Genomic DNA, 18635 nt, shown 5'->3' on the forward strand with positions numbered 1-18635 from the left:
GACAGCAATAAAGATAAAGCAAATTCTAAATCACACTAATAAAGGGTGAAGATCTGGATAAATGGGAGCAAGCAATTATTGAGAATGTACTTGAAATATTCAGAAGCTTGCTCTCTTGCAGTTTTCTAGAAAGTACTTGTATTCTTCAAATAAATAAGGCACACACAATAACCTTCAAACAACAGTAAGCTTAATTTTCTAAAGATTTCCTTACAATGATTTCTAAGAGTTTGAGAAAAAGTTCTTACATTGACTCCCAGCTCAGGATCTTACTAAAAAGGAATATATGCATGCCGTGGCGGGCTGGTGAACATTTAACAACCGGCTTCTCTCAAAGAACTGTTATATGGTGCTCCGGGACTCCTGTGGTGTAAACACGCCCATCGCTGCTGCCCGCAGGCCACCAGTGTGTCAGCACTGAGTGGCAACTGGGTTAGAGCTGAGCGGGATCGCACCTCGGCTCGCTGGGGCCGGGAAGGGCCCGCCCGTCACCCACGGCACATCGCTCGGGAACAACCAGAGCACCATCAGAACCGTTCTCTACTTCACCACCTCTGATCTCCAAATTTTCCCTGCTTATTCAGAATTTTGAGAGTCACCGCGCTGGCTCTCCAAACTGCAAGACCTTCTAGAAACAGACTCATTCTGATTCTCGGCTCTTCAGCACTGTCCCAGGTTAAGAACTGTGTGGACGCTTCTTGCTTTAACCCTAGGACGATGACATCTCAGGTGTTCTGAACCCAAAATGTGTTTCTCATCCAATTTTGGATGATGAGAGCAACCATTTCAGCTCTAGAGAAGTCAGCTCCCCCTGAATGTTTCCTAAGGTTGAATCACACAGTACAGCTAGTAATTGGTCACGGAAGAGCTGTATGGCTGACAATCCCACAGGAATAGCAACTGAACCTGATCCAACCTGAATACCATCTCATGACAGTGGAAGAAATGCAACAGATGTGTAAGGCATGGTTTCATGTATTCAAGCTTCAAGTCCAAAAGAAGGAAGAAGCCATGCATAAAAACAGAAACGTGCCAAGTGCCAGTTAAATGTAGTAGTGGACTGCTGCAAAGGTGGGGGGACAGAAACATGATTACTGAATTAGAGATATTCTAGGACACAGGGTGAATTCGCTCTGCTCATTTTTAGTCAACTTACACTGTCTCTCCCTTTCTCTAAAGTCACTATTTTCGTTAGGCTAAATTCTAAGTTCATCTTCCAAGAAAATTTCGCAGAAAATCCTAAGCAAGCCCATGAAAAGATAAAACAGCAATAAATAGAAATCTTTAGGTCTCCTATGGAAATGCCTAAGGTCCAACATGCTTGGGTTGGAATGGGGCCAATTCTCGACTCCTCGCCACAAGCAGAGCTCCACGAAGTGAGGGATGGGACGGGAGGAGCACCTGATTTCGTCGGAGGCACTGCCGTCATCGGCGCTGGTCCAGAACTCCGCGCAGCTCTCCTGCAAACCGACCTCTAAAAAACTTCCCGTCGACTTGAGCAGCATCCCCGCGATGTCACTAGGAAACAAGGACACAAAAGTAAACCAGGGAAGAAAAACTGTCCTTGCGTAATTCTTGAAAAAGACAGTGAAAGGGTCACCTACTGTTTTAATAGTTTGAAAACCAACAATAGTAAGAATTTTCCTCTACATAAAATCATGATGCACGTGAAAAAGAAGAACTCTCCCATTTATGGACAAGTATCTATATTTGTTCTGTTTCTACGGTTTTATCATAAACCTTAAAACCTTAAATTATATTCAGAGCAGCCATATAATTATTGTACAAGTGTAAGTCTCATCTTAAATGTCCAAAATGGTAGAAAATAGTCTCGAATACATATCTAAAGCAAGCTGTTTTTAAAAGCTTAATCAACTAAATGATAGCACAAGAAAAACAAAGTGAATTTCTTAAATGCACCTGTTTTTACAAATTTCCCTCACCATTAGCTTTCCATCCTCCATCAACGTGGAATATTCCCTACAGGCCATGCTTCTCGTCGAATACACAATCTAAACGCCACAGTTAAAATGTGAGCCCGAGTGCATGAAACAAAACTAAATCAGTCTAGTAAAGATTCAGCAGCAGCTTCCTGACCTCTTCACTCAAGGAAAGGGGCTCCTAGCTAGTAAAAGACACTGAAACAGGGTCAAAGGACTCATCAGAGGAGACCGAACCCAGGTGCAGGCCTGGCCGCACCGGCCCGCAGGCAATGAGAACGGAAGCCGGACAACAGCAGTGGGAAGGGGAGCTTGGTCAGCAAGGGAATGGAGGAGGGAAGGAAAGTCCAGGAAGAAGAATGAATATGAGCAAAAGGCATGAAGCTGTGTTAAACAAGAGCCCCGCTGTAGAATGAAACTGCACAATGTGAAAGGAGCTCAGAGGTGGCAGAGTAAAAAGACTTGAGAAGTAAGTCCGAGAGTAAGACCGAGAAAGTCCACTGGGGCCACACGGGGAAGGCCTCGTGTGTCATGCTAACTCGACCTTTGTTTGGTGGGCAAAGAGGCCGGGCTTTAAAAGTAACCCGGTGGGAAAGTGACCCGATTACAAACCCACTGTCAAGAACAACAGTATACAAGAATATCCACGACGGGTTTACCCCACAAACACTCAGCATCGGTTATGTACTAAGTAGCAGGGAGCAGAACAGATAAAAATCCCTCCAGTGGGGGCACCTGGGTAGCTCAGTTGGTTAAAGCCTCTGCCTTCGGCTCAGGTCATGATCCCAGAGTCCTGGGATCGAGCCCCGCATCGGGCTCTCTGCTCAAGAGGAGCCTGCTTCCCCCTCTCTCTCTCTGCCTGCCTCTCTGCCTACTTGGGATCTCTCCCTCTGTCAAATAAATAAAATCTTTAAAAAAAAAAACCCCTCCAGTGTATAGAGAATAAAACAAGAAATAAAAAAGAAAAAGATATAGTTCAGATACTGTTAAGTGCTACGGAGAGAAATAAATCAGGGCAGGGAACTCAGAAGTGCTCGTGAGAAGGAACTGCCACATCAAATATGGGGAAGACGACATTAAGACAAAGACCCAAAGGGAGTACAAAATGGGTCATGAAAGAAAGCGGGGGAAGAGCAGGCCACGGACAGGGAGCACCAAGTGCAAAGGACCCGAGGCAGGAGCATGCCCCGCCCGGGGAACATGATCCGGAAGCCACAGCGGCTGTGCGGCAACCCAAGGTGGCTCCCCGGGTTGGCTCTCCCTGGCTCGGGAGGGGAGGACAACAGCGGCCGGAGACAGGGCGACTGTGCCTGGCCGGGGGAGTCGCGTTCAGACACTCCCACTCTCACCAAGGAAGCAGGGAAGCCAGGAGTCTTTGGAACGGAGGGGAAAATGGTCTGAGGTGCTGTGAGCAAGACCCCTGGCTGTAGTGTTGAGAGCGGACCAAAGGGACGAAGAGCTGAGCACAGAGACTCCTGGAGAGCGCCCACAGTCACGTGAGAAGGAACAGCCTGCCAAGAGTGGCAACGGGAAGCGGTGGAAGTGGTGTGGAGGGGTCAGATTCTGGATCTTTCCTGAAAGATTGGCGGTAGCGTGTGAGACAGAGAGAGCAGTCAGGGATGGCAGGGAGACTGATGGAACCTGAGCGAAACAGCACGTAAAGGAGATGGGCGTCGGGATGACACCACAGGCTTGGCCCAGTGAGGACCGTACCCTGAACCAGGCCCTCAGCGGGGCCTGGAAAGCCTGTGAGCTGCTCGGAGCAAGGCTGGTGCAGGCCAAGGCCAGAGCCCCCAGCACACAGACCTGAGGGAGGAGCAACAGAAACAAGGAGACTGACAGGAGGAAATGGGGACGCAGTGAAATCCACCACTTGAATCTGCAGCGCCAAGAAACAGTGACCTTTCAGACCATCTCTTCTGCAGGCGGCCCAGCCTGGGGCCAGAAAGTGCACACAGAAGAAAGGGCAGGCCGAGCCAAATGACAGGAGACGGAGAGAAGGCGAGATGCTGCAATGGGCACGGAAGGCCCTTGCTCAGAGGACTGACTCTGGGAAGCGACCTGGACCGGAAAGGCAGATGCCCGGGGAGTCAGGGCCTGAAGGGCTGGAGAGCTCTGGAAAGGAGCAAGCTGCTGGCTCGCTGGAAACACAGGCGGACAGGATGTGAGGAGGATGTGAACAGAACAGACGGGAAGGGCAGAAGTGGGAGCCGAGGTCCTGAGCAGGGCACAGAGATGGCGGAGTCAAGGACACTGTGCCACTGCGGTGGGAAGAGAGCCGGGCGAGCCGAGGCCCCGGAGGAGAGACAGCAGGGAGGGGGAATTCTCCAGGCGGGGTGCCAGGATGCACAGAAAGGAGACAGCAGCACTACAGTGGCGGACGAGGCGGCACACACCGACAACGGCCGAGTCTAGAGCCGAGGGGTCCGGCAGCGGGGAGGGGCCCCCCGCAGGGGCCACTGAGGTGCACCCCACCATCAGCCGTCCACTCCTGGACAAGAGATGTTCCATTTCCAAACACACACCTGCAACCACACCCCACTCCCTCAGGGTTTTCCTCTGTTTACATGTCTAACCTGTGCCTCATAAGGAGATTCTGTGTTTACTAGAACATCCTAGAACAGTCTCGGGAAATGCATACCTCGGGTTCCCTGTGTCCCCACAGAGACTGATGCACGCAGGTCTACAGTCCTGTGCTACTCTTCAGAGGCCTAAGAGGGTTTGCGCAAAGGCAGGGTTCCTCAACTTCAAAACTGACACTTTGGGTGGAATATGCTTGGTTTGGGGGGCTCCGCCGCGCACTGCACGATGTTTAGCCGTGTCCGTGGCCTCTAATCAGTCCGACCTTCCATCACCACAGTCGAAACTGTTTCCAGATGTTGCCAAATGTCCCCATGGGGCAACCCGCCCCCAACTGAGCATCCCCACTCGAAGGACCCCAAAACCCAGGGAAGAGGCGCATGCGCGCACGCGTACACACACACACACACACACACACACACACAGGACTGGTTGTCACGTGCACGTAACTGAACAGGCAAACAGGCCGGCGGGCACACGCAGGAGCACAAGGGTTCCTACCAGAAAAGCTTTCCAGCCTGTGCTTCTCCTCCCCGGATGTAATGGGTTATTTCTTTGGTGAAATTCCATTCTTCTTCTAACAGGTTTTTTAGACTATGGGATGCTTGAGGTAACTGCTGCAGCATTTGGATCCAGCTTCTCATGTAATCAAAATACACCTTAAAATACAAAAACGTAAAGGAGATACTTGAGAATGGAACTCAACAGCCCCCGACTTTCACCTCTGTTAACCTGGAAGCTACGGATCGGAAGAGCCGGGTGAGGAGGTCGCCAAGCACCGAGCACGGAGAGAAGCGAGACTCTTCGTCGCAGAACTGCCATCTAAATGGGGAGGCCTCTTCACGGCACAGCGCAGCTCCCCGGCAGTTCAGCACATTATTTCCAATCTCTACAGATCACGACAAAATAAAATGTTCACAATCTACACAGAAGTGAAAAAAAAAGAATCAAAATAATAGCACCCCAAAACATTCATTATTAATATATTGTGAACATTATTCCTTTGAGAGGTTGGGATTGTTCCTTGTTTAACTCCTTATTTTAACGTTAGGTAGTATCTTCTGTGTTGAGAGGGAATGAACACACTTTTCACCATCCCTTCCTGACACCCAGATTTCTACGACAGTGTTTTTTTCAAGATTTATGACATATAAATTATGATTTCTAAAAATACCCAGTTCCCAAGGCCTTCCCGTTCCTAACTCCTTATTTTGATGTATCCGCTGCGTACTGGGGTTTCTCTCCACCAGCTTTTCTCGAGGCAGGGTCACAGCTGCTAGAGCACAAACCCTCGCTGCCGCTGGATTCTTCTACCGAAAGGACAACTCGCTGAGCGTGTAGTACCTTAGCTACATACTCCCTGACCGGGACGCTGAAGGTGTGGCTCTTCTACCACCTTCGTACGCTGCGTGTTGTTCGAATGACGGGCCCTGACGCCGGCCTCATCGCCTGCTGCCCCTGCTTCCCTCCCACCCGGAGCTGCCTTGCTTTTCCTCTGCCCCGAGGCTCCAGGGCTCTGTGTTTAGTCTCAGGTCACAGTTCTCTCACCAGGCTACCTCTCCGAGTTCGCTGGAATGAACGCTTTCTGAAATCCAGTACTAATCTTCAGTAGGCAATTTCAGGTCTTTATTTTAAGAAAACGGTCTTCTGTTGGTCTTCTGGGCCTCCAGCAGCCACTGTGCGGGGGGAATCCGCAGTCCGGGGCCCCTTATGAACACTTCAGAACGCCGGTGTCTGTACACGTGGAACCTACCATTTATGGGTCTACCACCATCTTCGCCGAATAAAATAAATCTCTTCAATATGAGACCAGGACCCTCCTCTGGCTTCTCGGAGTGCTGCTTCCTCTCCCTGGCCTCCCTGAAATCTGGCTGTCTCCTGAGGATGGCCCTTGTCTCGTCCAGCCCTGCCACGGGGCGCCCGCATGACCACGGGCTTCACGGCCCGCTCGCAGCTGGCATCCTCCTGTGCACCTCGGCGCCTTCCCAACCACGGCTCTTACGGACTTCTTTCAAACCAAAACAAAAGAAATACCTGCCCCTCTAAGATTTACGTCGCCAGATACACCACTGAGCCCGTTCCGCATTCTGTCACCTCCTGACTTCCAGCTGCCCGTCCTTCGTCACACGCCGACCCCTCACCTCGTCTTCTCTCCGCCCCAGGCTCGGCCGCCACACTGGGCTTCACCCCAGACCTGTCCCTACAGAATCACCTCCGAAAAGGCTGCCTCTGAGCCCTCCTCTCGTCCCCCCAGGCTTCCGTCCAACCATCACCTCTGCGACTGTTCTCTGACTTAAGCCTCACCTGGACTTCAGGCCGCAGGTTTCTCTCTCCAGGTCACAAACCCCCGCTCCACCCCCTTCCTCCTTATTCAGCTTAGAAGCCACGCGGTCACCCTTCCCACGCCCCTGCTGCTGCCGCCCCCCACGCCGCCACCTCGCCCGTTCTTTGCAGCTCGCCTGCCTGCCGGACCGCCACACGATGAGCCTGGCGAGCCCGTGCCCCACGCCCACACTCAGGAAGCTGAGGACACGCGTGTCACGGGTCAGGGAGCAGCCACTGCTCTACACGTCATAGTCCCAGCCGCACGGTGTACGTTTCTGCTAATATTTATGTCCCCCTCCACCCACTCTCCTCCTTCCTACAAGCACAGTTTGAAACTCCCCGATTTTTCTCCAAGCGCCGGTGCCCACCCTCACCCATCTCACCCCCCCAGCGAAGGAGAAAAGGCCTGAGATAGAAACCCCTCATGTTCTCAGTACCAAGAACGCACAGTCACATGTGACGCGCCGTCCTCCCCTTCCTAGCAGTGGCCGAGCGAAGCTTCCTCCCGATCTCAACACTTGTGTTTGGAGACTCCCCTCCTCACGGCGTGGGAGGACCCGCGCACTAGCGAGTCCCTTCTTCTCGGATACGCACGTAATTCTGTTCGTTTGTCCCTTAACAAAATCAGTCCCAAAGGCTTTCATGGTCTCTGGTAACATCAATTTAAAAACTCTCCCCGGACCCGCAGCCTTCACTACGAACCCCACTGCAAGAGCCAGGCCTCAGCGGAAGCCCCGCTGCGTGCGTCCCGGCCCTCCCTCCCTGGTCCTGGCCCTCCCTCCTGCGCCTTCTGCAACTGCCACATCTTGTTCATCAGTGTCACATGTTTGTTCCTCTTTGGTTCTTTTTACGTAGCTTCCTTCGATCGTTTGCATGTTCCTACATCTCTATCGTATTTACTGCCTTGGTTCTTTTGAAGGCCAGGCCCAGAGAAATGAGCTAAGACAGCGGACAGCTTCAATATAGCTTGTTGCCTCAAGCGAACGCTCACCAAGGTACGTCCCCAGACCTGCACACAGTCAGGGTGACGATGTCACCCAAAGTAAATCCCCCGAAGTCACAGAGATTTCGCCGTCACAGAGATTCCACATGGTAGCCTGCTGACCTCCGCTTCCCCTCCCCCCCGGGAAGCTCACACTCCTCCTCAGCCAGCAGGATATGCTCCCGCAGCTCTGGAAGTGTCTCCACTTCTGCTCCCCTGTCTCGCAGATCTGCCCCTGACAAGTCCTCCATGGGGACTCCTCCTGCTTCTCTCCTGACCATTCATACCCAGATATCCCAGCTCTAATGAATCCCTGGCTGGGCTATGAGATATATAGAGTTTGGGCCAACCCTCATTTTAGCCCAAATTTCAAGGCAAATAGAGTTTTCTGGAGGTAAGGAAAGGAGAGCAGTGTAGTCAATTTCCTCCTTTAACTAAACACGGAATTTCATTCTTTACTCTTCATTCTTTTTGCTGTTTTTTGGTGAGGTTCCAGAGAAGGGTGTTGTGGTACCCAAGATGTGACTGATCATTCAAAGGCCATTCTCTCCCTCCTTCCTAACGAAAACACCAATTTTGTTTGGGTTCCCCCAGTTTTCAAAATACGCACCTGCCATGAGCCACTGAGCATACTTTGAGACACAATTTTAAAATCACTGCTAATTTCTAGCTCTTCATCTGTGAAATTATGGAGATTAAGGCAGATCTTGCCCCACATGGCTCATTGGCAGCAAAACCAAGACTAAATCCTAAGTACTTGTAGCTCTAAGGAGTAACTTCCTTCCCTACACTTCAGATGGCCCACAGGTTCACCACCGACACTGAAGCTGAAGGACCTGGAGGGCACAGTTCACCTGCCTCCTTCTTCTCCCTCCTGCCCCAGTGACCGCATGCAAAAGGGTGCTGTGCGTGCCGCTGTAAAACCACCAAAGACAGTTCAGAAAGCAAAGCATTTTCTGGCTTTTTAAACTCCTTCTTTAACCATCCACTGACAGAAAATAATTTGCTCTTGCTTTTTACCATGACTTTTCAATGGTAAGGACTTTTCTAACCTAAGAAATAAATGGTATTTCAAAATGTAGCCACATTTTCCACACTCTGATCTTTTATGGATGCTCCCGCCAACAGGCAGGAAATAATTTCAAACTCAAAATTATTTCTTGTGATATGCCAGATATTGAACATCCCCTTCGTACCCTCATTCTTCTTTCTATCCTTCCACGACAGAGGCTGGAAAGCTAAGTATTTGCATCCCCAGCCTCCACGACAGTCAAGAGGCAGGCACCAGGTTTGGCTAACACGACACAGGGGAACTCTGTCAGCAGTGGCTCCCGAGACAGCGTCACTGCTCTGGACCGAGCTGGCAAGGATGTTTTCTCCCTTTTGCTCTTTTCCTCTCCTCTAGCAAAGTAGGGGTGATATCCGGGTGTGCTGGAGCCATGCCAAGACAGGATAAGTGAAAGGTCACACAAAACAGGTCTTTAAAGCATTCCAAACACAATATACCCTTAAGCACTGTCATTTTTACTTTGTGTCGTTGACCCGTCACATGGCAGGACCACCCGTGCATGTACTCTCATGCCTCTAGCCTGTCGTTACAGACTAACACTCTGCGGGGCAGTGCGGAAGACAAGGGCACCTCGGGCCACTTCGAGCCCTGGCTTACGAAGCTTCCAGGCTAGCTGAGGAAGCTTCGAGCAGAGCAACAGACCACTGAGCACCAAGAGCACAGCCCCCATTACAGCTGCCGTGAGAGTGCGGGGAGGGTAAATGTACATTAAAGGCTGAAGCTGCCAGATAAAGCTTTCTAGAGAAAAGTAAAACTTCCAAGTAAGTCTTAAGTGGATAGATAAGGAAACGGGACAGGTCTACCAGGAAGGACTAAGAGGAGCAAAAGACAGAGGTAGGAAAGCACCAGGAAGGACAACACCTGTGGTGTGAGAAGCCCAGGGAGCTCCTCTTGGGAAGAAATCAAAGCCAGCCTGCTCCCGCTAGACCCCGTATTTACAGTTCCCCGGATGTGCGCGGTTCCTCCGCGAGCTCTTGACTCAGCTAAGAGCTCCCAGATGTCCCCAGGCTAGCTGAGAGGACCCGTCTCCAAGTCGTCCCTGCACCTCAGCAGGATTCCACCCTGACGCTCAGGGTGCAAGTACCCCCCATGCCCAGGTCCCAGCAGACCACGAGCCTCTTACTGTCCACTCCGGCCTCCCCAGCCCTAGCGCGGGCAGCAACACAGAAATGGCTGATGCCAGACGGCGTGATACAACAGGACCAGACTATGATTCCATTTCTGGGCCATTCTGCTGTAAGATGAAGACTCTTAGGTTACACAGTGAACTGAGTTAAGCTTCATCAAAAATTCTAACGCAGAAACCACTAAGGATTCGTTAAAATGCGGATTTAGGTGAAACAAGTTTAATCCAATACGAGATGACAAGGTCAGGTTGGAGACTGCCCCCCCCCCGCCCCCGTGTTCACTCTCACGTGCTCGCGCTCTGCTCTCTCTTGCACACATTCACACCCCCCGGGGGGCTCACCATCAGCATTTTATGCAGGTCCTCCTCGAAGGCGTCCATGTTGCAGTCCGTCCCGTCCAGCTGGTCGAGCACCTCGTGCAGCATGAACTGGTAGTACTGCTTCATCAGCAGGCCGCCCTTGAGCACCTCTTTACACTCCCTCGCCAGCTGCGGGGCACCAAGTCTGTCACTGCGCGCACCCCCAGCGCATCCCCCTCCTCAGCCCCGCCACCTCCAAAAGCCCTACCACGCTCTCCAAGTCCTTATCAGTTCCGTTTATGTAACTATCTTAGTTGTCTCAATTAAGAACTGAACACCGAAAAGAAAAGTAGTTAATATAGCATGAATACACAGAGAAGCTATCATCCGGGCAAAGGCCGATTTGTGAAAACCTATGACCCCACAAGTACATCTGTGTAGACAATAAAGCACAGAAAAAGATCTACTTTTGTACTAGTTTGCATTCTATAAGACAAGGGTAGGAGAGAAAAATCCCCTAACAAAACTGATGATTTTTGTCTGAAAACATAATAGGGATTCAAATTTACATACATGCCACAGAGCATGACCATCTCTGTAATAATTCAGCATAGCAACTACTGTGATTTGTGACCTTTACCATCAAAAGCCTCTAATCACCACCAAACCCAGGATCGATGTGTTGAAATGAGATGGAAGCCAAGGGAAAACAAATCTAAACAAAGAGCTGAGTGCCAGCATGGGCAGGCCCAGCAGGAAACGCTGGAAAGGAGTGGGAGGCTGACATGGGATGACTGCCCTTTAAGTCTTTTCATCATAATAGTTATCATGTATTATCATAATATTATTTAAAATGATGGGGATAAATAAATTATGATGAACCTATGTAACAGAGCACTCCTGCAGACATTAAAATCTTATTTTTAAAAAATATTTCAGGGCAAAAATTCATATATATTTTTTTTCTTTGACTTCTGTAGAAAAAACAGATGGAGAAAAATATACCAAAATAATTACAGTGGTTATCTCTGAGTGGCAGCATAATAGGATAATTTTCATTTCTGTCTATATCATTTTCTGTTCTTTTCAAATATTCTAAAATAAATATGGATTGTTTTTATAAACATAATTTCCCCCTTAAAAGGTTCTAAAAATAATTACCCACATAAGAGAGCCATGGCTAGAGTTAAATTTATTAAAAGCTGTTCTGTTCAGATGTAAATTTCTCTGTTAAAGATGTCACTTAGGGGCGCCTGGGAGGCTCAGTGGGTTAAGCCTCTGCCTTAGGCTCAGGTCCTGATCTCAGCGTCCTGGGATCAGCCCCCCATAGGGCTCTCTGCTTAGCAGGGAGCCTGCTTCCCTCTCTCTCCGCCTGCCTCTCTGCCTACTTGTAATTTCCCTCTTCAAATAAATAAATAAAATCTTTAAAAAAAAAAAAAAAAAAGATGTCACTTAGGTGACATTCGCTTATAACCGAATCTATGAATGATCTTAGCCAAAATTTGTTTTATTTTGATCCTAGTAATGCTACATTCATCTATGTATTGTTTTTATTTTAACATAAAGTGCTGTTTCATCCTCACAATAGCCCCATCAGCAAAAGGTAAACTCTGCCTTGTCTTACCAGGTTACATTCCTGAAGAATTCATTTTGTGAGGAAGGGAAGTATTTTACCCAAACTTCCTAAATTACCACTCCAGTCAGGCGGACAAGTGGGAAGCACGGCCAGTGGGGACGGCAGGACAGTAGCCGGCAGCAAGGTGCTGAGCAGCAGAGCGAGGGAGGAAGCGGCGCTCTGATCGGCGCCGGACGGAAAACTTGACGTGAGGACAACGAAGTCCGCGAGTCACCCCCTGCCAGCTAAACCTATTCTGTGCCTATCATATGGCCTGTGCTTGTCCCCAGATGCCATCGGTCGTCACCAATGAGCTCCTAGCCCTTCCATCATGAGGGGATGGACATGCACAATCGACAAAAACATACCTTTCTCTTTCTTTTCTTTTTTTTTTTTTTTTTGCCAAAATCTGACATGTTTATTCTGCATAGTGGATATGGTAATATCATAAAACAAACATTCTGCAGCATTCACTGAGCTAGATACAACAGCTTCCAGTCATTCCTGTTACCTCTGGAGTATCAAACTCCCTAGAGAATCCCATCCAAAATGAATGAAAACAAGAAAGCAGCAGCTGTCATTACTATTTAAACCACGCAACTGTCTAAGCAAACAAAAAGTCCAAACATCTCCCCCCACTGCATACTCTAAAGACATTTATCTGTTTCCACACAGCTTAAATAGAACAAAAAATAAATAAATTCAAGGAACTTAAACTACTTCTAACGAGTGAATTTTAAGATTCCAGCCTCCAAAGACCGATGTTTACAGACTATGTTACTTCATCACCATACTTTTATATCCTTTTGGAATAAGGAAGCGATGGCAGAAAGGTTGAGCAACAATCTTATCTCTGAGGACTCCACACAAAGAACATTTTCATTATTTGCAACAATTAAAAAAAACCCTCAATCCAAAATAAAAACTATAAGCCTGCAGAATAGCACAGTAATCACTAAATATTTTTAAGAAGTGCTGGAAACAGACCTGCTTAATACTCAAGAGAGACGGTTCCCCAGCTGGTCTCTGTTCCAATCTTAACTTCAGACACTCGTGTATCACATTCAGAAGGACTCGACAGAGCACCAGGAAGGCAGGCTCGAAGGAGGGTAAGTCCATGGACTTCAGCTCATCCCACGACACAGTGCTACACTTCTGCTCCGAGGAAGGTGGCTTCCTGGATAACTGCACATAATCGGAACCCCACATAGGGTGTGGAAATTCGGAAAACTAGAACAAAAATTCAACAGAAGTTAAGAGAGCATACGAAACCACGTCCTAAGGCTGCGGTTATCAACTATTATTCTCTATAGTTTGCAGACGATCTACAAAATCACAATTTTGCAGGAAAATACTCTTTAGAATAATTCAACATTTTCAACACAGACCCAAGAAGTTCTAAAAGTAATAAGAAATCATAACAAGGACACCAAATTATAATATTTTTCTCAAAAAAATCATAGCAGAAAAAGAATCAAGTTCATCATTTGCATCAAACATTATTTTATCATCATACTTAAAATGATTAGAACACTTTATTTTTTAGGTTATATACATTATTAGCCATGACTATCTTCAGACTGAGAAAACCAGAAATTACTGAAATTGGAGAAAAGATTACAAAACCAGGGAGCTATTTACATAAACACAAAAATCACTTGGTGCACCCAAACTCTTCTAGTCCGTTGCTCTCCTGAGCTACACCAAATGATGCTGATAGAAAAAAAATCATAAAATTGACCTGGCTGGTCCCACTCAAGTATCTGTTATTCAGTGTTCCCAGGAATCCCAGTGTTGCCCATCCCTCCTTACAGTTACCCTCTTCAAATGCCTTACACTTTTCCTTATAGGACAGGGGATGTGGAGCTTTCCCCACTGTCCTTAGACCCCTGGCAACATCATCCTGACCAATCATATCCAAAGACCTTCCCTTCTCTTTTTATTGAGAAAATTGAGGCCAACAAATTCGAAAACCTCAACTTCTCGTCAATTTTTTTTTTTAAGATTTTATCTATCCATCCCAGAGAGAGAGATTGAGAGAGAGGGAGAGAGAGAGCAGGGCGAGGGACAAGCAGACTCAGCACTGTGGGCAGAGTCCGACACAGAGCTTGATCTCAGGACCCTGACATCATGACCTGAGCCAAAACCAGGAGTCGGACGCTTAACCAACTGAGCCATCCAGATGCCCTTCAACTTCTCTTCAGTTTAAAACATCACCAATTGTAGCTATTCTGCCTCCATGTCATTCCTATCTATGCTCCCTCTCATGGAGTGAATTCTTAATTGGTCTCCTCTGCTCACATCCTTTTATGCTCAACACATACTTCTGCATTTAAATTAATACATACTTCAGTTTCCCACAGCAGCCAGGAATTTTTTAAATGATACATCATTTCTTAAATGTGGTCAATGTGGTTAGGTGTAAGACATGTCTGTTTAAAAGCTTTAGGCAATAATAAACGCTTGTTTTCCTCTGGTGTACTGAATGATCTCAGGTCAAAGGCTTCTTCAAAGCTCTACAAAATTCCGCAAACTTTCTCTGATAAAATTCTAAAGAGTTTTTTTTTTTTTTTTTTTTTTTGCATTCTCTAGAGTTCCAGCCTGTTCACCCATCTGCTACAGGCTCACTGGGAAAGAGAACAATCCCCACTTGTCCATCGTGCAAGACAACACTGCGTGGGAGGCTCAACAGCCAGACCCACACTGCCGTGGAGGAAACGTGTTCCCACGGGTGGTGCCCGGTGGGTCAATCCGTGTCCAGTGAGGAACAGACATTAAAAAACTACTGAGCACTGAAAAGGAAACAGCAGTTTTAACTAAGGGAACCAAGGCGAAGCATCGAAACAGCGACACTCACTAATGGAGGAAACAGGAGAGACCCATAAAATACTCTACTGCACAATCGCACTGAAGTCCTCCGGAAAACATTTAACAAACCAACATTCCCAAAACAAGTTCAATAAAGGCAGTGAAAACTGAATGAATGTGGTAAAAATTAATAGCTTAGACATTAACTACAGGAATTATTACCACAACAAAGAGCGAAAGAAAAAGGAATGGAAGTTTTGAGTGAAAAATAGAGACATGGAAGTCAGATCTAGGAGCGTCACAGGAAGATAAAACAGGAGGCCAGAAAGAACAGGAGGAGGAGCTGGAGGAGAGCTTTTTGCACAGTCAAGATACCACTAATATGCGAAGAAGAAAGAAGATACCTCTTTGGACACGGAAGAACTCAAAGTACAATTCCTTTATCTTCACTGAAGAACTTCACTAAAAACTACTGAGGAAGTACAGTAGGGTCTGGTCAAATGAAAATTAAATCAGAATAAAGATCCCAAGACAAAAATACCCAAAGAAGTGAAAAGCCATGAAATTAGCAGGAGTTATACAGGCAGATACAACTCCATGATGATAACTTGGTGGAAGATTATAATCAAGTTCTAGAAAGGAGTATTTTTTTTTTAAAGCATACTATGAGAAAAAAAACCCGAGTATTAAATTCCCAATTATTTCAATAAAACACAAGAAGAGAGGAAGGGGCAAAAAAGTACAAGAATGGCATTATTTGCTACTATTTCATCTGTTTATTATTATTTCCAGTGAGAAATACAGGATTAAATATGGTATAAAATCTGTGATCAACTCAGGAAACCTGGCCTAACTCAATAATCGAGACATCAATAAAAACGTAAGTACAATCATAACCCCGCTGGCACTTTGGGGAGGTTAATAAATTCATTCAATGAAATTAATGTGGAAGAAAGTAACATGCAAAAGTAAAAACAGCCCAGAAATTTTTTAAAAGAATAAAAGGGAAGAACTGCCCTAAGTGATGACAAGTTACTAATAAACCTACTTTATTTAAAACAGAAAAGTACTATAAACAGATCAGCAGAGAAATGTATCAAATTATCTCTAATCAATACATAAAAAAGTATACAGCAGTTGAAGAAGTTGTAAAATGGATAATCCAATGTTAAAGAAAACTGAAAAATAATTACATCTATTTCCCCCATAACTATAGTCATAATTTTTTAGTTATACAGCTATTTTAGAAACTCTTAACTGATATGAGAAACTAGAGTATATATTAACGTAAATACAAAAATATGTTTGAACATATACATATGGAAAGACTCCAAATGTTAATACAGGTTTAATAACCTAAACAGAGAGCTATACATTATTTAAGATTTTATTTATTTGACACAGAGAGAGAGAGATCACAAGTAGGCAGAGAGGCAGGCAGAGAAAAGGCGGAAGCAAGCTCCCTGCTGAGCAAGGAGCCTGATGTGGGGCTTGATCCCAGGACCCTGAGATCATGACCTGAGCTGAAGATAGACGCTTAACTGATTGAGCCACCCAGGTGCCCTATATATTAGATTAAGCCATATAAAATTGCCATTTTAGTCAGTCAAAAATAACCAAATACTGGCAATTTAGTACAGGGTCAATAGAGTAACAGAAATTCTGGAAAGACAGTGGTGGCAGCAGGATTTTAATTTCCCTTAGTTCCCCCATAAGAACGGAGAGAATGAGGACACAAAGTCAAAACTCCTTGAGACACATGTCCAATGGCATCTCCATGAACTACAAAGTACAAGAAATGGGGGGAGGTGAACCATGCCAGACCCTGTAGTATCAGCACTTATGCAAGGGAAACATAGGGGATTAACAGGGTGTCTGATGGGCCCAAAGGGACAAACACCACAATCACTAATGACTATTCAATAGAAAGTTCACTGCTTCTATTTGAGGACTTGAGGGAAACAGTGATTTGCGCACAAAGTCATGAGTGAGGTCAAGGGGTTGCAACAGGTCTGCAAGGGCTGAAGTGGTTTAGGCCTCCCAAACTCTTACAACGTATCAGCTAAAATCCCCTTCCAGGACGAACCCGCTAGACTGAAATCCAACTGACCAGGGAAGAAGAGCAAAGAATAAGAAGGTCCAAAAGTAGGAGGGTAACACACCAGAAGATCTCAAAAAAAGAGAACGTGTGTTTTGGCAATTCAGAAGAAGGAGCTCAAAGCTACAAACCCTAACACTTTCTAAACTCTCTCTTTCCTTAAAGTTCATGAAAACAAATATGTTTTAAAATGAGGAACAAAAAGACTGTGGTAGAATCCAATACAGGGTTATTAAGCAGAGAAATAAGGAGCAGAATAACCCTAGAAACAGCGAAAGGCTGCCAGAAAGACATGTCCACTAAAAGGACTGCAGTCTGATTTCCCCAAGAAAGCTAAAAGAAATTAAGAAAATCATAGAAAATATAAAACAACATAAATTATAATTAGAAAGACTCACAAGATCACTTTATATCACTATAAAGTGATAGTACTCGAAAGATAATTTTTTTAATTGAAAATCACTTTAGGGGCACCTGGGTGGTTCAGTCAGTTAAGCACCTGACGCGGTTTTGGCTCAAGTCATGATCTCAGGTTCATGAGACCGAGTCCCGCTTTGGGTTCCTAACTTAGTGGGGAGTCTGCTTCTCACTCTCTCCCTCTCTCCCTCCCCCTGCTCCTGTTCTCTCTCTTTCTCTCTCTCTCTAAAATAAATAAATCTTTAAAAAAAAAAAGAAAGAAAATCATCTTAAAAACACAAAGCTAACCAGTAGGAACATGAGCACAAATAAACAGAACAGATGATGGCTTCAGAGAAATCGAAGGTAAAAATGAAGACAATTTTATAAATCAGAAAGAAAGAGAGAGAAGGAAGAAAGGAAGGAAGGAAGGTAGGGAAGGTAGGGAGATTGGTTTGAAATAAAGTGACGGAGAGGCAAAGTAGATCCAAAACACATACAGTAGTGGTTCCCAGAGAAGAAAACCAAACTAATGAAACAGAAAAGAGTTAAAACATTAAGAAATTCACTTGAAATTAAAAAAAAAGAAGAAGAAGAAGAAGAAAGCAAACAAAACCTGAAATTATATACTAAAAGGGCACTATGTATTCAAAAACACCAATGTGGAAAAACCAACACCAGGTAAACTAGTGCAGTTTAAAGAAAAACAAAAAAAGACAATCCTTTGGACACTCAGGTTATAAATAAATTAAACAGACCAACAAGTCTCTACTTATAAGCAGAAACAAAAAAATCACATTTCCATGAGACTTTGCAACCTCAATGCTGCTTGCCAGAAGACGATGAAGGATATATATTAAACTTATTCAAGGACAGAAAATACAAGCCAAAGATGTTATGGCCAAACAAACTTGCAAAAGTCAATGCTGCAAATTGTCAGGAAAAGCCAAGAATTCAGAAAACAATGGTCTTATGAGCCCTTATCAAGGACTCTACTACAAACGAAATGACTCAGGAGGCTGTTTACAAAACCAAAACAAGAGCCTTAAAAAAAAAAGAAGTAAAGAGAAATGAACCTAAATCTAAATCTCTTATCTCTGTCTCTATGTCCATCTATGGAAACATACACACACACTCCTGTGGGGCTAATAGAAGGTGAGAATGTAAGGGAGAAAGTTCAGTCCAAAATGGCCATACTGCAGAGTCACCACACCCACCAAACCCCAGGAGAAAGGGGAGGGCATATGCAATGTCCTACGTAGCATTTCACTGGAAGAGCAAATCACTTCAAATGAAAGCCCAGGTAAAAGAAAAGGATTAATTCCAATATCCTCATGGTTGAGAACGAGCAAATACCAATCAAAAAATGTTGGGGCAGGGGAGAGCAATAAGGGAA

The 18635-nt window shown here is 45.9% G+C and overlaps 1 protein-coding gene across 4 annotated transcripts in view; it reads right to left on the reverse strand.

Moving 5' to 3' along the window:
* MAP3K4 (mitogen-activated protein kinase kinase kinase 4) overlaps nt 1-18635 on the reverse strand; it is a 112755-nt gene that overhangs the window by 31262 nt on the left and 62858 nt on the right. For all 4 annotated transcript variants that reach the window (XM_044242731.1, XM_044242741.1, XM_044242723.1 and 1 more), the window contains exons 4-7: nt 12925-13167; nt 10365-10511; nt 5022-5179; nt 1402-1518 (exon numbers count right to left, since the gene is read on the reverse strand). In XM_044242731.1, coding sequence (XP_044098666.1) covers nt 1402-1518; nt 5022-5179; nt 10365-10511; nt 12925-13167 — 665 coding nt within the window. The remainder of the gene's footprint in view (nt 1-1401; nt 1519-5021; nt 5180-10364; nt 10512-12924; nt 13168-18635) is intronic.

This window comes from Neovison vison, chromosome 1, assembly GCF_020171115.1.
Source record: "Neovison vison isolate M4711 chromosome 1, ASM_NN_V1, whole genome shotgun sequence".
NCBI lineage: Eukaryota > Metazoa > Chordata > Mammalia > Carnivora > Mustelidae > Neogale > Neogale vison.